Below are 23,164 nucleotides of genomic sequence, written 5' to 3'. Positions count from 1 at the left end.
GCTCTAATAGCTACCATGGTGCCTTCTGATCTTGGAGCACACACACAAATCCCATTCCCCCACAATCTATCTAGTCACATACACCCATTAACATCCCCGATCCTCCCACCAGCCATCTAAACTAGGTGCAAAATTCAATAACCAATGAACTAAACCACCAGTTTATTTTTGGGCTGTGGGATGAATCCAGAGCACCCATGGGAAACTAATGCTGTGACAAGGAAAACGTACCAAATGTACAAACAGCAGAGGAGGTTAGAATTGAAAATGGGTCTCTCAAGCTCTGAAACAATGTATTAACCACACTTCTCCAAATTCACTGGAAGTGAATTCTCCCAGATCAATCTCCCAGGCCTATTTACAACTCACGACAATCCCATGATTCACACTTGTGAATCAGACACTGAAGCTCTGTCTTAGTAAGACAATAACATCTCTACCAATTCCTGGGAATCTTTTGTTCATGAGGAGAATTCAGGATGCTTTTTAGGATGGAGGACATCTGGAAAAGGAGATAACTCAAATCCTGAGGTCCGAGTCTTCCCTTTACAAACATACTGTAACAGTCAAGTGATTTTGTCAAGACAAAGATACTGCTTTTATTGTATGAAATTCCCTTTAAAATGAAGCAGTAACTAAAAAACAAATAGTTCCTATTGCAAAGATAACTTAAAACACAGCACATTTGTTCTTTTATTAAAGAATTTGGATAGGTCATCTACTAGGACTCCAGAGGTGGATAATCTACAGGCAGTGAAGATTCAGCAACTACACAAGGATAATTCACTTACAACATCCTAATTATTCAGATCTGTTTCTTTTATAAAGCTGCATTTTTATTTATGTGAATCACCAATTCACAGACAATTAAGATAATGTAAAGTTCAGAGTCGAATCTGTTGGTTTGGACATGTGGATCTGACAGCTTTCTCGATGGCCCTTCATCTCTTACATTTTGGGTAATGATCTTAATGAGCTTAGTATAGAGGGTCAATAAGGAGTAAGAGAAATGAGTGATTGGACAAGATGCATGGAATGGATAAATGCAAGTTTGTGAGGATGGAGATGGGGAGGTTAATGACAGCCTGAAAAATTAGACCATAAGACAAGGGAGCAGAATTAGGCTAATTGGCCCATTGAGTCTGCTCTGCCATTCCATTTTGTCAAAATTTGATCCTCGTAGTGTAATAACAGTGCTCAGAATACTAACAGGCTAACAGTGACAGAAGAACAATGAAGATGACTGGAAGGTGGTGCTTAAAAAACCTTTATTACATTGCGGCGGGGGCGGGGGGGGGGAGGCAAGGTAGAAGAATTTACTTTGAAGTTTGGAAGCAAAAATTCCAACAGTGACACAATAGCCTGTGAACTTTGAAGAAAAGGAACAATACTCGAGTTAGACAGAATGTTCGTGATAAGTGATGAGAATGTTACTTGATGGCAGTTGTTGGTAAAGAATGGAGCAAGGTGGAGCCTTGCCATCATGAAAACTGAAGAGCAAGTTAGAAACTAACTTTGTAAAGTTTTTTAATTGAATCCTTGAGCTGTTTGTTCAATGAGAAATTTTTACTTCGCTAATTTAATTTACTGCAGCACTTTGATTACAATAAAAGTCAAAAATACAGAATGACAACAATAACTTGCATCTGTGTGCAAACTTCAAGGGTCTACCATTCTGTTTTGCTTCGGATTTTCAAATACAAAGCTGTACAGTACTTGTGGGGAAAAACATTCTGTTGAATTTGAATGGATTACAAAATAAAAAAAACTTGGTTCTTCTACAAACATTCTTGTTGGGCGTATACTCCATTGTTTAAAAGCCTTGCAAAACACTGGAACTTTAGTTTTGCTAAACCTAGAGATCCAATATGCCACACACTACCAGGCTGTTTTTGCAAGTTCGATCAAGATAAATTGATCGTATCAATCTCATAACTGCAAAACTGAACACGTGATGACAATCAGTATTGATCTACTGCAAAAATAAGCATTCCCTCAAAATCAATTTGACAGGAAAATATTTCAAATGCATACCTGTTAATGCAGCAGGTTTAGATAATGTGCTGTACTGATTCTGTGGGTAAATCACACTGTGACGTGGACTGAGAGCAGGCGATGAAACCATTGATAATTCGTCTTTGATTATACTACTCTTTGGATGATTTTTCGGTAGTTCACTCAGTCTTTGCTCCAATGAGTATTTTAAAAGATCCAACTTCTGGCTTGATTCATTAAATCTTGCTTGTGCCTTGCCGAGAAGGGAGAAAAAATTACTTTTATTAAATGTATTGATAAAACTACATCTGTTACTTGGAATTTGTGTTTGTATATGTTAACTGTTATTAATGTAATCCCAATCTCTTTGTATTATTATCATTATTGTTAGGTTTACTAATTTAAAACTTAATAAAAAGATTTGAAAAAGAAAGAAATACCCAATAATGAAGATACAATCAGCTTTTTTTCTTTTAAATTACCTCTGAAAGTGCTTTCTTGTCAGGAACCTTTCCAGAGCCAAGCAGTCGCATAACGTTTTTCGCTCCTTCCGCTACTGCATATTCTATTCTGAAGTGATGTCTAAGCTCTTCAACTCTAAGCTCCAGGGGGCTTATTCCAGGCTTTGATGCTTGAATAAAAACACAATTGCAACAATAGTTTCAAAAGCAAACATTTTGTACACAAGCCTCTCTCCTCCAAACAGTAGAGTTACTTGCCATGTAATGAATTAATGTTTCCAAATACAAACAGATTATTGCCTTGGAACATCTAAACTGGAATATCTCTTGATGCCTGCTCTCTGGTAGCAAACCTCAAATACATTTCCACACTGTCACTAGGTATTTCTCAATACTTAAATTCTGTTTGCATCCTTCCTGTTTTCAATATTTAACAAGTACAGTATGCTTATCTCAGAATACACAAATGAGCTTACTTTTGCAAGCATTGTTTTAAAATATATCAGTCTCTTGACCATCTATTTAAATAATCTGCAAGTCAAAATCAAGTTGTCGTACGTTGAACTTTAGAAGCAAGTGGAGTAGATCATGTCTTTTGCACACTGTGGGCAGCAGCAATATGAATGCTGATTCAGTTCTGGCTAAGATTCAGTTCTAAATAACAGACACCCACAGAACTCAGGGGAAAGGGATGGAAAGATGCCAACAAATGCATTTAAATCGCATGTTGCAACTATTCAAGTTAATAAGATACTTACAAATAGAGCATTTTGATTTGAGTCATTTTGGGCCCCGTATCCCAGAAAGCATGCGTTGTCATTTGAGATTCCAGAGGAAGTTCATGAGGACAATTCCAGGATGAAGGGGTTAACATATGAGAAGCAGTTCGAAGCTTTGGGCCTGTACTCAAAAGAATGCGTGGGGACCTCATTGAAACCTACCTAGTGTTGAAAGGACTAGTTAGGGTGGATGTGGAGAGGATGCTTCCTATGGTGGGGGTATCCAGAACTACAGGGCACAGCCTCAAAATTGAGGAACGAACTTTTAGAAGGGAGGTAAGGAGGAATTTGATTTAGTAAGAGTAGCGAACCTGTGGAATGCTCTGCCACAGACTGTGGTGGAGGCCAAGACCATGGGTATATTTAAGACAGAATTTTATCATTTCCTGATCAGTCAGGGCATCAAAGGCGAGAAGGCTGGTCAATAGGGTTGAGCGGGATCTGGAATCAGCCATGATGGAATGGCAGAGAAGACTCAATGGGCTGAATGGCCTAATTCTGCTTCTATTTCATATGGTCCTATCAATATAATACAATTTGCTTAAAAACTCATTTTTATGTTCACTATGCTGAATGTCACCTTGACCTTTCTGTACACAGTGACATGCAAAAGCTTGGGCACCCCTGGTCAAAATTTCTGTTACTGTGAATAGTTAAGTGAGTAGAAGATGAACTGATCTCCAAAAGTCATAAAGTTAAAGATGAAACATTCTTTTCAACATTTTAAGCAAGATTAGTCTATTATTTTTGTCTTATACAATTTTAGAGTGGAAAAAATGGAAAGGAGTACCATGCAAAAGTTTGGGCACCCCCAAGAGATTTGAGCTCTCAGATAACTTTTACCAAGGTCTCAGACCTTAATTAGCTTGTTAGGGCTAATGTTAGCTTGTTCATAGTCATCGTTAGGAAAGGCCAGGTGATGCAAATTTCAAAGTTTTATAAATATCCTGACTCCTCAAACCTTGCCCAACAATCAGCAACCATGGGCTCCGCTAAGCAGCTGCCTAGTACTCTGAAAATGAAAATAAATGATGCCCACAAAGCAGGAGAAGGCTATAAGAAGATAGCCAAGTGTATTCAGGTAGCCGTTTCCTCAGTTCGTAATGTAATTAAGAAATGGCAGTTAACAGAATGGTGGAGGTCAAGTTGAGGTCTGGAAGACCAAGAAAACTGCTCGAAGAATTACTAGAAAGGCAAATCAAAACCCTGTTTTACTGCAAAAGACCTTCAGGAAGATTTAGCAGACTCTGGAGTGGTGATGCACTGTTCTACTGTGCAGCAATACCTGCACAAATATGACCTTCATGGAAGAATCATCAGAAGAAAACCTTTCCTGCGTCCTCACCACAAAATTCAGCGTCAGGAGTTTGCAAAGGAACATCTAAACAAGCCTGATGCATTTTGGAAACAAGCCCTGTGGACTGATGAAGTTAAAATAGAATCATTTAGCTGCAATGAGCAAAGGTATGTTTGGAGAAACAAGGGTGCAGAATTTCATGAAAAGAACACCTCTCCAACTTAAGCATGGGGATGGATCGATCATGCTTTGGGCTTGTGTTGCAGCCAGTGGCACGGGGGAATATTTCACTGGTAGAGGAAGAATTAATTCATTTAAATACCAGCAAATTCTGGAAGCAAACATCACACTGTCTGTAAAGAAGCTGAAGATGAAAAGTGGATGGCTTCTACAACAGGATAATGATCCTAAACACACCTCAAAATCCACAATGGACTACCTCAAGAGGCACAAACTGAAGGTTTTGCCATGGCCCTCACAGTCCCCCGACCTAAACATCATCAAAATCTGTGGATAGGCCTAAAAAAAAACAGTGCATGCAAGACGGCCCAAGAATCTCACAGAACTAGAAGCCTTTTTTGCAAGGAAGAATGGGCAAAAATCCTCCGAACAAGACTTGAAAGATTCTTAGCTGGCTACAGAAAGCGTTTACAAGCTGTGATATTTGCCAAAGGGGGTGTTACTAAGTACTGACCATGCAGGGTGCCCAAACTTTTGCTTCGGGCCCCTTTTCTTTTTATGTCATTTTGAAACTGTAAAAGATGGGAAATAAAAAAGTAATCTTGCTTAAAATATGAAAGAAATGTGTCATCTAACTTTATGCCTTTTGGAAATCAGGTCATCTTTTACTTGCTTAGCTATGTACAGTAACAGAAATTTTGACCAGGGGTGCCCAAACTTTTGCATGCCACTGTTTCATTTGCTTCGGAGTTGCAAAAGGAATTGAACAGAATACAATCATCAACAAACAACCTCACTTCCAAGTTTATAATGCTTTTGATGAAGCATCTGTAGATGGATGAACCTCGCACACTGTCCTGAAGGACCAGCTGCAGAGATATCCTGGGAATGACTGATCCCACAATTAAACATATCTTCCTTTGTGCAAGTTATGGCTGTAATTACTGGAATCTTCTCTCCTCGATGACCAATATTTTCACTTTTTCCAGAGCTCCTTGATGGCATGTTTAGTCAAATGGTGTCAAAGTCAAGTGCAGTCTCTCATCTTAGCTCTGGAATTCAGTTTTGGTCCAAGTTTAGATGGGTTTAGAGCTGACAATCCTGGCAATCATGCACAGGTTATTTATGAATAATGTCACTTCGTGTTGTCAGTGACACCTTTTGTCACTTTGCTTATGATCAGAAGTTGTCTGATTAGGCAGGGAATAGCCAGTCTGGATTTCAGCAGTGCTCATCTGGGCAATTTTTCGTATTAACAGGTAAGATGAATTATAAGACATAGGAGCAGAATTAGGCCATTCAGCCCACTGAGTCTGCTCCACCATTCAACACTGACTGATTTATTATCCCTCTCCATTCTCATACCTTCTCCCAGTAACCTTTGACACCCTTACTAATCAAGAACCAATCAACGTCCACTTTAAATATTTCTAATGTCTTGGCCTCCACAGCCGTTTGTGGCAATGAATTCCACAGATTCATCACCATCTGGTTGAAGAAATTTCTCCTCAACTGTTCTAAAGGGATGGCCTTACAATAGTGTGTTACTGTGCTGGAACAACTCAGCTAGGAGTGCAGTTAGCTCTGGAGCACAAGCCTTCGGTACTGGAGCTAGGATATTGCCTCATCCTGTAGACCCTGCGATATCAAATGTTCCAAGTCCTCTTTTTGTTTCATACATTCATCACAGTTCAACACACAAATAAGCACTCTCACTGCTGTGCAGTACCCGGATGGGAAAGCATTCATTAACATTACAGGAGGAGGAGGTCTGCTATCTGGGGCAACAGGTGATCCAACTCTCTTCTTATTAATTCCATCAGGGAGGAAGCACAGCAGCCCGAAGACACACTGTTGGTATTTTAAGAACTGTTTCTTCCTCTCCGCCATCAGATTTCTGGATGAAAACTAAACACTACCTCAATTTTTGCTCTTTTTGCAATATATATATATCCACACACTCTCTAAGGATGACCTGCTGGGAGACAGCAGGCAGGGAACATGGAAATGGAAGTGGGTGAAGCAGAGCCAGAGGACCAGGGGCCATAGCAGGACAAGCCACTACATCGGATGTACAATCACCAGATATCAGAGGTGGCTGACATAAGGATCTCCTACCAATGGTTAGAAATGGCAGGGCTGAGGGACAGCACAGAGGCACTGCTGATGGCTGCACAAGAACAGGCGGTGAGCACAAGAACAATAGAAGCAGGGGTCTATCACACTGGACAAGACCCGACGATGCAGCCTGTGCAAGGAATCCACTGAAACCATTCAGCACATAGTAGCAGCGTGCAAGATGCAGGTAGGGACAGCATACACTGAAAGGCACAACAAAGTTGCAGGAATTGTGTACAGGAATATCTGCGCTGAGTAAGGATAGGACTCTCCCATGTACAAATGGGAAACACCTGCGAAGGTAGTGGAGAATAACAGAGCTAAGATCCTGTGGGACCTCCAAATACAGACTGATAAGCAGGTACTGGCCAACAAACCAGACATAGTAATACCAGAAAGGAACAGAAGAAAGCAATAGTAATAGATGTGGCAATCCCAAATGAGAGTAACATCAGGAAGAAAGAATTTGAGAAGCTGGAGAAATACCAGGGCTTGATAGAGCAGATAGAAAAGCTGTGGAAGCTTTAAGCCAGAGTAATCCCGGTGGCAATAGGAGCACCTGGACTGGGAGGGTGGCTCCAACAAATCCCGGGAACAACATATGAGATCTCTGTCCAGAAGAGCACACTACTAGGAAGAGCAAGGATACACACACTATAATATATGTATATCATAATAAATAGCAGAACAGACTTAAGGGACTTAATGTTAGATTATATAATGTTTAATATTGAGTTTCAAAACTGAGACGGAGACGGAGTTAAGATGGCGCTAAATGGCAACTCCTTTGCTTGTATCTTCGGAAACAGCTCTATTTCCATCTTTAATATCTTTATTTTTCCCTTTCTGGGTTCTTTTGAAGACCCTGACCTGGAGTTACACGCTGACTTCGGTTCTTTGTGGGAATGGGACCCGCTCTCGGGGTTTCAGGACCGGCTGTTGTTCGGCACGCTAAGGGGTCGGCCTGAGAAGCGGCCTAGTGTTTGGAAGCCTAAGATTTCGGGGCTCTGGAGATGGGCAGATCGAGGGTCGGTGTCACAGCAGGAGACTAGTGTGTCGTCGGGGAGGCTGGAAAATATTTTGCTTTAGGCCTGAAGACCCTAGATCTTTGCGATCTTCAGGCACAGAGCTCATAAAAAGCGACGAAATGAACTTTTTTAACATCATAAACCAGCGGGTTGTTATGTCTCCAGCTCGCTGTGAAAATGGGGCACCTCCCTCTCCTTTATTAGGGAGAGATAGAACCGGTGGGTTGCCAAATGCTGAATGAATTGCAATAGTCTTTGGGGTATCTGCAAGGTCTGTGTCTTTGCTATCGCTTAGCTCATGCTTGTGCTCTGTAGCAGGTGCGCTTTTTGTTTTGCCGGTGGGGGGGGAGCGGGGATTGTTGCTCGCCACTGCTTAAGCACAGGGAGGGAACTTTGGGGTTCTCATGTTTAACTGTCTGTTTCTGTGGATGCTTTGCAAAGAAAAAGCATTTCAGGATGCAAATTGTATATATTTCTCTGACATTAAATTGAACCTTTGAAAAGAGTGTGTTGCCACAATTGTCTTTATGGGAGATTTTTATTCTACTAATGCACATGAATAAGGTCAGACAAATTAATAGGCAGAAGGTAAGAGGCCAACTGGGGGATGGGACGCAGAAGTTGCTTGATGACAGCTTATGACTGGTTTAAAGGACCAGCTAATATTTTTTGAGTTTTTTGAATATATTCTGTACCAGCGAGTTTTATCCTCTGAGCAAACCAAGATGATCAATTTCATTTTATGTTTCCACACGCATCAATCTTTAACACTCATTGCCTTATAATACCTACCTGGAATCATCCAAAATAACAAGAGATACTATAACAATCCCAGATTACGTAAATTAATTTTGGAAGAACAACAAACAAGGCAGAACAGGAGTTAATCTTTACACTGCAATTTACAAGACAACAGTTCATGCAGTAATGTCAGTATATACACATACTTAGGTTATAAACCCAATCAAACCAGAAGTCTCTTACCTATTCCATCTGTGTTTTCAAATACGGCTTCACTCGTCTGTGTAGACTTAAGAATTTGCATCCTTATAACTTCTATTTTTGTTTTACTATCTTGAAGCATTTGTTGAGCTGCCGCTAGCAACTTTCTATCCTGGGAATTAAAAGTAGAGTTTAACAAAGTAAGTATATAAAAATATAGTTAGAGCACTTGCGAAGTCTGACCAACAAAAAATAAACAAAAGACTACATAAACTGATAATACAAAGAGCTTTATATCTGTATTATTCTAATACCTATTATACACCAGTGTATTTAGATTTCTATCTTCAAAAGATTACCATTGTAGCTTCCATAGTGTAACAATAGAAGAACTGAAGTGTTACAGATCAAAGGCATGAAAATTATCCATACTTTGAACAGTTGTCTACATTTCATTGACAATCTTGAAAATAATTCATTGCAATTCTGAATATTCAATAAGCTGCCAGAGGAATTTCTGAACTTTGCTGTTGCACACCATTCTTTTGTGTGGCATCCCAACAGTACTTGTCAACTTGCTCAACAATGGGAGGTGGCAAAATTAAGAAATTTCTATATTCTCTTTGCTCTTTCTTTGTCCCACCCAGTCAAATCTTTTCACTGCAGTCCACTAAGAAGACCCTTACAAAGCCAAGGAATCAACTTATATAACAGATAACACTGAAATGCACAGTAAACTAGCACTGCTAAATAAAATGTGATTGGAAATTATTGTGATTACAACAGAAAGGCAGCAAAGACTGCAGCAGAAAGGTTAACTTGAATTTAAGCAATCTTGCTGCACTTGTCTAGCTTTTATTTTTTGGTCTATTCCTATCACCTAACCCAAGAGCTTCAAGGCAGCAAAAAGTCATTAATGACACCAAAACAGTAAACAAACTGCCACAATCTTTCCATTCCACAGTCAACACAAAGCAATAACATTCTAAAGTGACATTACTGGTTGTGTAATTTATCTCTGATGACCAGAGATCAATCCAGTAGCAAATGCTTTCAATATATACTTACTTTCTGCTACTATGTGAGAAATTTTTAGCTGAAAAATCCAGCTTCCAATGGGAATCCAAATCATAAGCTCTTAACTTTACTTTGAAGTTTCTTTGTAATCAGGTAGTGACAAGACTTAATGACTTCTCTCACTGAATTTACTAGTATTTTTCAAAACAAACAGAGGTCTGGTTTGGAGACTAGTTTGTTCAACAGAACTCTAAACATTCAGTGACAAAGAAGCTGATACTGCCTTTTAATAGAGAGAAAAAAAACAATCAGGCAACAATGTGCAATACTTCAACACTGATTTAAGTGGAACAACTACAGCTTAGAGATTGCCCTGTCGTAGTGCCAAACTGAATAGACAGTAGTGTAGAATATGGACCAGTGCCCTAGATGGTTTAGTTAAGTGTCAGGATCAATCATAGATCTGTGTTGATCACAGCCAAGATATAATTTGGAACAACATCAATTAAAAAGAGGGGAAAATATATCTAATACAAAAACTTCAACCCCAATTCATACTTTACAATCCCCAATGGAAACTATGACCCAGGTTTTTGCAAAATTTAGGTTATAAAGTTTTCCAAAATTAGTTAACCAGAAGGCAGGAGATTGGGGTTAATAAATCAGCCATAATGGCATGGCACAGCAGACTTGATGGGCCAAATGGTCTAACTGTGTTCCTACATCTTATGAATTCACAAGTAGGTTCAAACATAGGAGGGGATTTGGGTAAGATCCCGGAGTCAGTCAACCCCAGCAGAGTCCTGACCAAGTTAAAAATCAATGGCATGAAGACAAAAGTGACCACACGTTCTGGAATCAGGAACAGGAAACAGAACATTGGAAGAACTTGGCAAGTTAGTCAGTTTCTGGAGACAGACACAATGCAAGCTGATGTATCAGGCTGAGACCTAGCATCAAAGCTGCAATGAATAGCAGTTTGAGGTGGTGCAAGACTGACACTGACAAGTGATAGGTAGAGCCAGGAAGGAGATGATGAGTAAACAGAATCAGATGGGTGGGGGGTTGGTAGTAGAGATGAATGAGAAAGTTGAACAAAGAAAAGAAAATCAGGTGGACAGGTGAGTATGTGTGGAAGAACAAAGTGTGGCTAATCTAAAACTGGGAGATTTAATGTTCATACCACTGGATTGTCAGTTACCCATGTGGGATACAAGTAGACCCTCTTCTTTAAATATGGCTGCGCACTCTCCAGTTCTATTTCTGAAATACACTTTTCTAACTCTAATCAGAGTTCTCACACACATTTGCTCTTTCAATCCCCCTGCCCCCCCATCCCAGATGCACAGCAATAAAGCTCCCCGGCTCCTCATCTTCCACCATCTGCAACCAACACATCATCTTCGTCATTTGCAACATGATCCTAATTACCAGTCACAGCTTCATTTCTTCTCCCTACTCCACCTTCTCTGCTTTTGAAATGGACTGTTCTTTTAACGACTCCCTGATTGCTCATGCGGCCTGGTTACACAACTATGTTATTAATAAAAACGCTGGAGACGGGAACCAAGTTTCATGGTTCTTTACTGCTAAAGTTCGAACTTGACGCGCACATACAGATCAATACATGTCTAATAGCGCATGCAATGACGTGTTCCTACAACATAATGTAGGCTATATGGTACACTCTTCCCCTTTTATTTTAATAGTCTATCAAATGTTTTTTTTAACTGGAGCACTCTGCTAAACAAATATGTTTACCCATAACATACAAATGCCTACCATTTGTTTACAAATTATAACAAAGTAACTTAATAATATCAAATTATAACTCAAGTCTCTGGGGAGGTCTTCTCTGCTTCTCCAGGTAATGTCTGTCCTGAAACGTTTGCTTTGGGGAATGAGTCTCCACAGGTACATCAGGTGGGCCATCAGCACTGATGACTAGCTTATCTGTAGATGAGGCTGATGTGGTCACATCAGAAGTATTTGTTTCTATGTCAGGGGAGTCCGGGCAAGGTGTTGTTGTGTTTTTCACCTGAGCATCCAGGATTTGGTCCACATGACATCTCCATATGTTCTCTCCCACTTTCACTGTATACATCAGTGGCCCGTCTATGGCAGAAATTGTACCTGGATGCCAGTTTTCAGTCCAGTAATCACGTGCAAGAACTGACTGTCCCACACTGAAGCTCCATGTTGACTTAGCATTCAAGTGTTTGAACTGTCTGTTCTCCACATTACGCCGTACATCTGGTATGAGAAGATCCATGCGGGACCTCAGGTTCCTGTTCAGAAACATCATTGCTGGAGTCTGATTAGTAGTTGCATGTACTGCATTACGATGGACAAGGAGGAAGTTGTCTATCTTGTGTTGCAGTGGTCGATTTTCGCTGTCCATTGCCTTGATGGCTTTCTTGAATGTCTGCACAAATCTTTCTGCCAAGCCACTTGTGGACAGATGCTAAGGGCTGATGTAAAGTGCTGGATTCCATTGTTCATCACAAAACTTCGGAATTCTACAGAGACAAATTGTCGTCCATTGTCTGTGCAGATTTGTTCTGGTATGCCATTCCTGGTGAACACGGTCCTCTGAACTGTAATGGTCTTTTCCGATGTGGTTGTCTTCATTTTGATTACCTCTGGCCATTTGGAATGTGCATCGATGGCGATTAAAAAGATACAGTCCATGAATAATCCAGCAAAGTCAAGGTGCACTCGTTGCCATGGTGATGAGGGCCACTCCCATGGATGGAGAGGGGCTTGTGGTGGTGCATTCTGGATCTGTTGGCATCCAGAGCAGTTCTTGGTCAAGACCTCAATCTGTTTATCGATTCCTGGCCACCACACATAGGGACGGGCAAGACTTTTCATTTTCACGGTACCCAGGTGCCCCTTGTGCAGTTCCCTCCAGTACTTTGGTGCGTAATTTGGGAGGAATCACAACTTGTGAACCACACATTAGTGCCCCTCGACACACAGACAACTGCTCCTTCCTCGCTGAGAAGGCTGGAAACAGTGTGTTACCACGTGTTGGCCATCCCTTTACCGTGTTGTCATACACTTTTGACAACATAGGGTCATTGTGTGTTTCTCTTTCAATAAGACTGTTTGTCACTGGTAATTGTTCAACTATTGTTGTGTGAGAAACCTCTGCTGAATCCATTTGTGTAGTTATCTCTGAAGTTGGCAATGGTAAACATGACAAACCATCTGCGTTGGTCTCCTTGTGTTCAATGTCATACATGTGACCTCCTAAGAAAAGAGACCATTGCTGCAGCCTTTGTGGTGTCATCACTGGAACGCCTTTTCTTGGGTTGAAGATTGACATGAGAGGCTAATGGTCAGTCAACAGGGTAAACCTTTGACCATGCAGGTAGTGACTGAATGTCATGCCTCCCCACATGAGGCTTAGGGCCTCTCTGTCAGTCTGTGCGTAGTTGCATTCAGCTGAAGTTAGCATTGTTGAGGCAAAGGATTGGTCTTTCTGAGCTATCCGGAAACTTGTGCATTAACACAGCTTCTATCCGATGGGGTGAGGCATCACAAGCCAGTTGGATTGGTAAGGGGGGTCAAAGTGCACAAGGACCCCTTCTGAAGTTACGAGTCTTTTAGTTTCTTGAAAAGCTTTCTCACAGCTCTCGGTCCACTTCTACTGTGTCCCTGTCTGTAATAGTGCATTTAGTAGGTGCAGGACTGTGGATAGGTTAGGCAAGAACTTGTGGTAATAGTTCACTAGTCCAAGATATGCTCTCAGTTGAGACACATTTTCAGGTGGTGGTGCCTTAAGCACCGCTTCTATCTTGTCTTGAGACATGCGTAAGCCATCCTTGTTGATCACATGCCCACAGTATGAGATTTGTTTTTTGAAAAACTCACATTTCTGTCGATTAGCTCTGAGCCTACATTCATGTAACCTGGTAAGCACTTGTTCAAGGTTAGAAAGATGTTCGTCGCCATCTTTGCCGGTGACAGTGATGTCATCCAGGTAACACTGAGTCTCTGGAATCCCCTGCAGGACCTGGTCCATTGCCCCCTTTGCCAGATTGTAGGAGCTGATGCTATCCCAAACACCAACCTCAGAGTCAGTAAGTATGTGTGACAGTCTCTCAGATGTAGCTTTGCTGCCCTCCTTTGGTGACACAACTAGTGTCTTGATGGTGCGCCAATCCAACTGGATTTTCCTGAGCCATTCACGTCCCAGCAACAGTGGTCCTCCATTTTTCAGTACATAGAGGTTCAGCTGCTGTGCTTTGTCTCTGTAAGTCACTGTCACTTTAATTTTACCTTTGGGACACACTCTCTGTCCTGTGTAAGTCTTTAGCAGTAGTTTAGTTCATTTCAGAGGTATGTGAGAAAACAGTTGTTTGTAAGTCATGTACAGAGATCACTGTTAAAACTGACCCTGTGTTCAATTCCATTTTCAGTCTCACACCTGCCACTTGTGGAGTGATCCATATTATTCTTTGATCATCTGTCTCTTTCACGCTGTGAAGTTGCAGACAAGACAATTCACTTTTGCCCGAGCCGTTTTCATGAAAACTGCTTTCTTTCATTTTGTGTACATTGTTGTATTTTCCTTTCTGGGGTTTCTTGTTCCTCTGTATGTTGTCCTTTTTCTGCTGTTTACTAGCTTTGCATACTCTGCCAATGTGGCCCTGTTTGCCAGTTTCTGCATTCTTTGTCTTTAAGTCAACAGCCCTCAGGGTCATGTGACATGTTCCCACAATGGTAACATTTCTTTCCTTCATTTCTGTTCAGCATGTTCCTACAACGGTAACATTACTGTTCAGTGATATTTTATTTGTGGCATATTCCAGAGATTTTTGTTGTATTTTTGTTTCCAATGATATTGCAATGTTCAGTGCCTTCTCTAATTTAAGGTCTTTTTCACACAGGAGCTCCTTCGGTGTGGTTTCACAGTGCATGACACATACTAACCTATCCCTTCATGCATCCGATAGACCAGCTCCAAATTGACAATGTTCTGACAATTTGCGCAATTCAGCACAATATTCAGAAATGCTTTCATTTTTGCTCTGATTCCATTTGTGAAATTTACATCTTTCAGCAATGACCAGTGGTTTGGGGTTTAAATGCTGTTGGAGAGTGTCTACTATTCGCTTGAACATTTTGTCAGCTGGCTTTTCAGGGGTTAACACTCTCCGTAGCAGCCCATATGTTTCTGCTCCCATTACACTGAGTAAAACGCTGGCTTCCTTTTCATCATTAACACAGTTAGCATCATAACTCCACTCCTTCAATGCAAGTTATCCAGTTTTCAATGCTACTATCAAATGCTGTAATGGTTCCAGTTATCGCCATCTTTGTTATGTTATAGACAATAGACAGTAGGTGCAGGAGTAGGCCATTCGGCCCTTCTAGCCAGCACCGCCATTCACTGTGATCATGGCTGATCATACACAATCAGTACCCCGTTCCTGCCCTCTCCCCATATCCCTTGACCCTGGTATCTGTAAGAGCTCTATCTAACTCTCTCTTGAATGCACCCAGAGACTTGGCCTCCACTGCCTTCTGGGGCAGAGCATTCCACATATCCACCACTCCCTGGGTGAAAAAGTTTTTCCGCATCTCTGTTCTAAATGGCCTAACCCTTATTCTTAAACTGTGGCCTCTAGTTCTGGACTCACCCATCAGCGGGAACATGCTTCCTGCCTCCAGTGTGTCCAATCCCTTAATAATCTTTTATGTTTCAATCAGATCCCCTCTCATCCTTCTAAATTCCAGTGTATACAAGCCCAGTCGCTCCAATCTTTCAATATATGACAGTCCCGCCATTCCGGGAATTAACCTTGTGAACCTATGCTGCACTCCCTCAATAGCAAGAATGTCCTTCCTCAAATTTGGAGACCAAAACTGCACACAATACTCCAGGTGGGGTCTCACCAGGGCCCTGTACAGCTGCAGAAGGACCTCTTTACTCCTATACTCAATTCCTCTTGTTATAAAAGCCAGCATGCCATTAGCTTTCTTCACTGTCTGCTGTACCTGCATGCTTGCTTTCATTGGCTGATGTACAAGAACACCTAGATCTCGTCGTTAATTTAGTCCCGTTTCTCCTCGTTTTCTTTTTAGCTAGCTCCTTGCAGTCACTGCACGTTCCACTTGACTCACGTGACCTTTTTGCTAGCGCCACGAGCGCACTCTGTCTAGATGTGTGTGTTGCTCCTTTTCATCTCCCTTCTCTCTCTTCTCCTCCGAGTGTCATTATCAACTAAAACACAAGTGTTCCAATAAGATGTAGGTTCATAATTCTTGTCGCCAATTTGTTGTGCATGTGGCCTGGTTTAACTATGTTATTAATAAAAAACGCTGAAGACAGGAACTAAATTTCATAGATCTTTGCTGCTAGAGTCTGAACTAGACGTGCACATACAGATCAATATGTGCCTAACAGCGAATGCAACAATGTGTTCCTACAACATAAAGTAGTCCCTTATTATAATGTAGGCTATGCGGTACATTCCCCCTATAAGCACTAGAGGTGCAATACCTATCCCTTAACCTCCTCCCTGATCCAACCCGGTCGACTGTATTCAGTGCTCATTGTGTGATCTCTTCTACATTGGTCAAACCAAGCATATTAGCATAAGAAGCCACTTTGTAGGGCACCTGTTCACAGTACCCACCACAAGCTTCCTGTTGTATGGCACCTTAACTTTCCTTTCCAATCCCACACGCCAGAATGACCAACACAAACTGATTGAACCACGTCTCATATTCCATTTGGGTTACTGACAACCCTATATAAATAACACTGGATTTTACAATTTTAGGTAACCCACACTCCCAGTGTTCTCCTTCCTCAGACACTCACCTATCCACCTAGTTTTCTTCTACCTTTGTTCAGCTTTCCCATCTCTCCATCTCCAGTCTGGTCCCAGCCATAACCAATCAGCCTCTGCCTCAACCATTCATATCTCACACACTGCCCAACACCCAACAGCATGTCTTCATCAACCTATCATTTCTTACGTTTAGTTCTATCTATCACCAATCAGCCTCTATCCCAGTCAAGCTTCTAGCAAGTTTTTCTCTTCACTCTCACTCCTGATGAAAGGTTTCCCATCCAAACATCAACTTTCCCATTTTGCCTCCACAGATGCTGTGGAACCCATGGAGTTCTTCCACCATTCTGCTTTTCTTTGTTAAAAATCATTGGTTTTAGAACATAGAACAGTACAGCACAGTACAGGCCCTTTGGCCCACAATGTTGTGCCGACCCTTAAACCCTGCCTCCCATATAACCCCTCACTTTAAATTCCTCCATATACCTCATTTTGACAGAGTTAGCCAAGATGGGAAGTGGGAATAAGTGTAAATAGTATAAAATGCAAAAGAACAGTATTATTGATGCATTCCCAAGTCTACTGAAAAATATCTGAAGAGATGTCATTTGAGGGAACAAAGACCCTCAAAACACCTGGTGCTTTTAACTTTCGGCAAACACAAAGATGCTGCAACTTGACAGAATCATGTTGCACCGAAGTCACTTTAAAATATCAAACAATATTTACTACCTTAAAAAGCTTGTGCTTGCACAAATGACTAACCTCCATAAACAAGGAGCTGATAATTTAAGATCAACAAAAGAAGGAATTTTAGAATTAAAAAGATAAATAATGTGTAACGGTGCTTTTGACAGCTAGATTTAGTTAATATTACTTAAGAATTTCATGGGTGTCAAGGGGAGGGGTGCTAGTAAAAGTACCATATAATTCTTTATTTAAGCAGATCACCGCCAAGTGATAAGGGGCAGAGCACTCATGGTTTTGGCCCTAATTTCAGAAGATACTTTTTATCACTCCAGTGTTTCCCCCACCTTAGATCTTGTAGCAATCATTGCAGTCATCAAGTTAGGTTTCTATTTTTTTTTAAAAACAGGACTAGCGTCTACCAGGGGTCCTGACTGCGAGTAGTCACACTCATTTCAATATGATCCTTACTAATCGCATAGCTAGAGAAGCTGTTAATCCCCTTAGACTGGCTTTAAAGGTGCAATCTATGTGGTTTCTATCTTAGATGCTTTTATATGGCACCCTGACTCATACAAGCATCCAATATTAAAGTCTTCTTCAGCTGACTTGCAGAGCTTTAAGAAACTCATCAATAGGGACAGGAGAGGTTCTGGAGGATTGGAGGTTGTGGATGTTGTTCCTTTATTCAAGAAAGGGACTAGAGATAGCCCAGGAAATTATAGACCAGTGAGTCTTACCTCAGTGGTTGGTAAGTTGATGGAGAAGATCGTGAGAGGCAGGATTTATGAACATTTGGAGAGGGAAAATATGATTAGGAGTAGTCAGCATGGCTTTGTAAAGGGCAGGTCGTGCCTTACAAGCCTGATTGAATTTTTTGAGGATGTGACGAAACACACCGATGAAGGAAGAGCAGAAGATGTAGTGTATATGGATTTCAGCACGGCATTTGATAAGGCTTACTGAGAAAGTAAGGAGGCATGGGATACAAGGGAACATTGCTTTGTGGATCCAGAACTGGCTTGCCCACAGAAGGCAAAGAGTGGTTGTAGACGGGTCATATGCTGCTTGGAGGTTGGTCAGCAGTGGACTGCCGCAGGGATCTGTTCTGGGACCCTTACTCTTCGTGATTTTTATAAATGACCTGGATGAGGAAATGGAGGGATGGATTAGTAAGTTTGCTGATGACACAAAGGTTGGAGGTGTTGTGGATAGTGTGGAGGGTTGTCAGAGGTTACAGCAGGACATTGATAGGATGCAAAACTGGGCTGAGAATTGGCAGATGGAGTTCAACCCAGGTAAGTGTGAGGTGATTCATTTTGGTACATCAAATATGATGGCAGAATACAGTATAGCATTAATGGTAAGACTCTTGGCAGTATGGAAGATCAGAGGGATCTTGGAGTCTGAGTCCATAGGACGCTCAAAGCAGCTGCGCAGGTTGACTCTGTGGTTAAGGCATATAGTGTATTGGCCTTTATCAATCGTGGAATTGAATTTAGGAGCCGAGAGGTAATGTTGCAGCTATATAGGACCTTGGTCGGACCCCACTTGGAGTACTGTGCTCAGTTCTAGTCGCCTCACTACAGGAAGGATGTGGAAACCATAGAAAGGGTGCAGAGAAGATTTACAAGGATGTTGCCTGGATTGGGAAGCATGCCTTATGAGAACAGGTTGAGTGAACTCGGCCTTTTCTCCTTGGAGTAAAGGAGGATGAGAAGTGACCTGATAGAGGTGTACAAGATGATGAGAGGCATTGATCGTGTGGATAGTCAGAGCCTTTTTCCCAGGGCTGAAATGGTTGCCACAAGAGGACGCAGGTTTAAGGTGCTGGGGAGTAGGTACAGAGGAGATGTCGGGGGTAAGTTTTTTCACTCAGAGAGTGGTGAGTGCGTGGAATGGGCTGCTGACAACGGTGGTGGAGGTGGATACAATTGCATTTTTTAAGAGGCTTTTAGATAGGTACAAGGAGCTTAGTAAAATAGAGGGCTATATGTAAGCCTAGTAATTTCTAAGGTAGGGACATGTTCGGCACAACTTTGTGGGCCGAAGGGCCTGTATTGCGCTGTAGGTTTTCTATGTTTCTAAGCTGAAAAGAGATGATAAGTATATCTTAGGGAAACTGAATAAATTTACTTTGGGATTGTAGCTGCATGTCCCAAGTATGGCAGCTGAGAAGGGTCATGTACACAATTATTACCCACTTTACATACAAAAAAAGTTAGCCATTGCAGAATACAGCACAAACTAACATCTGAACAAGAAAACATTGAGTTTGTAATTGCGTACAACTATTCCGTTGAAAAGCTAGAAGAATAACACAATCAAGAAAAGCTGAAAGCAGATTAAAGCACTGCATAATCTTGTGGGTGCATTTCAGCACAGTAACCCACCTTTGACGATCCATTTGAGTACATCTGAATCATATTTTCAGCTCCCAACTTCACCTTCAGCTCAATGTCCAATTGTTTCTTCAAGGCAGCAATTCGACTGTTATTTGTATTCTCAGGGTTAGGAGTATCTGGGGTTCGTGGACAATCTGAAATCATAATGGTATTGTGTATGGAACTCCATAAATGCCTTGTGTCGCACATCAAAATATTTATTGTTTCTTTTTTTTTTACAAATTCTTTATTTTGCAAGAATTTCTAACATTCCCCTGGTTTGAAATGCCAGATGAATGTTACCAGAGTTTTCTTCCTGAAAGAAGTGAACAAGGAAATGACACTTAAGAGTCCCTTACAGAAGGACAATTGCTCATAGTTGCACCATGGAGAGCATTCTGACAGGCTGCATCACTGTCTGGTACGGAGGGGCTACTGCACAGGACTGAAAGAAGCTGCAGAAGGTTGTAAATCTAGTCAGCTCTATCTTGGGCAGTAGCCTACAAAGTACCCAGGACATCTTTAGGGAGCTGTCTCAGAAAGGCAGTGACCATTATTAAGGACCTCCAGCACCCAGGGTATGCCCTTTTCTCACTGTTACTATCAGGTAGGAGGTACAGAAGCCTGAAGGATTCAGGCTGAATCCTCAGCGATTCAGGAACAGCTTCTTCCCCTCTGCCATCTGATTCCTAAATGGACTTTGAAGATTTGGACACTACCTCACTTTTTTAAATATACAGTATTTCTGTTTTTGCACATTAAAAAAAAATCTATTCTACATAATGTAATTATTTTACTTGTTTATTTATTATGTTTTATTTTATTTATTATTTTTCTCTCTCTGCTAGATTATGTATTGCATTGAACTGCTGCTGCTAAGTTAACAAATTTCACTTCACATGCCGGTGATAATAAACCTGATTCTGATTCCAAGTGTGCCACAAAATTTCCACCCAACATCTTGTAGCGTTCAAACCTTCTGATCAAGTCCAATGCAGACTTCATCTAATCAGACTGTAAGTTGGGCAGAATTGGCAGATGTTATTTATTCCCATCAAGCACGAGGTGTGAAAAGACAAGTAATATAGGGGAAGGTCACATACGCTAAGTTGTACGGCACTAAGAAATATTGATGGTCAAAGGGATCTGTGGGTTCTCGTCCAGTCTCCTGAAAGTGGCAATACAGATACATAGACTGATGAAAGATGCATATGCCATGCTTGCCTTTACAGGTCATAGGTGGGCCACAGGGCCTGTTCCTGTATTGTACAACATTGGAGAGGTGAGAGAGGTGAACCATCACAATATTGCCTGATTTGAAGGACCGTAATTATTGGGAGATACTGGATAGACTGGGCTTGTTTTTCCTGGAGCAAAGGAGGCTAACATGACAGAAGTATATAAAATTACGAGAGGCACAGATAGGGTAGATAAAATATTCATTCTATGGTAGTAATGTCAAAAACAAAAGGGTATAAGTTTAAGTTGAAAGCAAAGAGTTTTAAAGGGGACGTGAGCAAAAAGTTCTTTAAAGTTTTTTAACCTGTCTCAGTGCGGTGGACATTAGGACCCGGCGGCCAAGCTCTGAATCCGCAGTGTTTATGTTCACGAAAATAATCACGATCATGATTGAAAATAAAGTGGAAATAATAAAGCGATCGGAAAGAGGTGAAATGCTATCGGTAATTGGAAAAGCATTAGGCTACCGTCGGTAAACGATCGGAACAATTTTAAAGGATGAAGTGAGAAAGGTCCTGCCCCAATGAAAGCTACAATTATTACTAAGCAACGCAGTGGTTTAATTATTGGGATTTTGGTTTTTGATCCTTCACATCAACCCGGCACGGTGGAGAGCACACTCGATAGCAGTTTGTCACTGGATCGAACTCAGGAATTTCTGGTCCTGAGCCAGGCGCTGAAACATACGTTCTTAAGCGTTTTATATGCATAGAAAGGTAAAATATATACTATATACTAAGACAAACGTTTGACTGACGCTAAATAATACCGGATGTACCTGTTCCGACTTACTTAGTAAGAGAACTTCCGATTTTTAAAATCCCGATCCACAATAACTCACGCACATCCTCCCGTATACTTTAAATCATCTCTAGATTACTTATAATACCTAATACAATGTAAATGCTATGTAAAATAGTTGTTATACTGCATTGTTTAGAGAATAATGACAAGAAAAAAAAGTCTGTACATGTTCGAACAACAAGTGCTGGAAGAGCACTTCCGGGTTTTCATGATTCGCGGTTGGTTGAATTCGCGCATGCGGAATTCGCGGATAAGGAGGGTCGACTGTATTAGAACTCAGAGCCAGGGTCAGAGTCATACAGCACTGAAACAGGCCCTTTGGCTCAAATGTGCCAGGGTTTGGCCTATAACCTAAATCTTTCAAATCCATGTACATGTCCAATTGTCTTTTAAAAATTATTAGTGTATTTGCCTCAACCCATCTCTATCAGCTGATTCCACATATATACAACCCTTTGTATAAAACTAAAGTTGCCTCTCAGAAGTTCCACTTTAACCTTAAATCTATGCCCTCTAGTTCCTGATACCACAACTCTGGGAAAAACACAGTGTTTTCACCCTTTCCCTGTCCCTTATGATATTACACACCTCTGCAAGATCACAACTCATTCTCTTACGCTCTAAGGGATAAGTCCTTGGAGGTTCACTTCTTCCTACAACTGAGTCTCTCAAGTCCTGAAGTCCTGGCAACACCCTTGTAAATCTTTCCTGAACTTCTTGTAGTTTAACACCATCTTTTCTATAGTAGGGCAACCAAATCTCAACATAGTACTCCAAGAGCAGCCTCACCAGCTGCCTGTACAATTGCAATACAACTTCCCAACTTTTATACTCAATGCTACACACACAAAACTCCGCAAGACAGGCAGCATCTAGAAGAGCACAGTCAACATTTTGGACCGAAACCTTTCAGCAGGACTGAAGAAAAAAAGATTAAAAAGGTGGGGGAGGGAAGAGAGAAACACAAGGTGATAGGTGAAACTTGAAGGGGGAGGGGATGAAGTAAAGAGGGGGGAAGTAGATTGGTAAAAGAAACAGAAGACTGGAAAAAAGAAAAGTGGGCAGCAGTACCAGAGGGAGGTGATGGGTGAGCAAGTTGATAAGGTGAGAGGGGGAAAGGGGGGTTGGGAAATGGTGAAGGGGGTGGGGAGGGGCATTACCGGAAGATCAAGAAATCGGTATTCATGCCATCAGGTTGGAGGCTACACAGACAGAATATAAGGTGTAGAAACAGCATCCCCTTCTCTCAATACCTCTGCCTTTGCCACATCTGCTCTCAGGATGAGACTTCTCATTCTAGAATGAAGAAAATGTCTTCCCCGGGGCTTCTCTTCCTCCACCATCAACGCTGCCCTTAACTGCAGCTCTTCCATTTTATGCACGTCTGCTCTTACCCCATCCTCCTGCCATTCCGCCAGGGTTAG

General features: G+C 41.4%; 1 protein-coding gene across 3 annotated transcripts in view; it reads right to left on the bottom strand.

The window, feature by feature from the left end:
• The window catches only part of pkn2a (protein kinase N2a), a 133,627-nt gene that overhangs the window by 37,455 nt on the left and 73,008 nt on the right, over nucleotides 1-23,164 (bottom strand). For all 3 annotated transcript variants that reach the window (XR_012100995.1, XM_073062628.1, XM_073062629.1), the window contains exons 3-6: nucleotides 19,707-19,852; nucleotides 8,843-8,972; nucleotides 2,478-2,626; nucleotides 2,035-2,248 (exon numbers count right to left, since the gene is read on the bottom strand). Coding sequence is in view for 2 of the 3 variants with exons in the window: in XM_073062628.1 (XP_072918729.1) it covers nucleotides 2,035-2,248; nucleotides 2,478-2,626; nucleotides 8,843-8,972; nucleotides 19,707-19,852 (639 nt within the window). In the remaining variant the exon portion in view is untranslated. The remainder of the gene's footprint in view (nucleotides 1-2,034; nucleotides 2,249-2,477; nucleotides 2,627-8,842; nucleotides 8,973-19,706; nucleotides 19,853-23,164) is intronic.

Source organism: Hemitrygon akajei, chromosome 12, assembly GCF_048418815.1.
Source record: "Hemitrygon akajei chromosome 12, sHemAka1.3, whole genome shotgun sequence".
In the NCBI taxonomy this organism is placed as follows: Eukaryota; Metazoa; Chordata; class Chondrichthyes; order Myliobatiformes; family Dasyatidae; genus Hemitrygon; species Hemitrygon akajei.
Note: the sequence above shows the minus strand (reverse complement) of the source record. Positions and strands in the feature narration are given on the sequence as shown.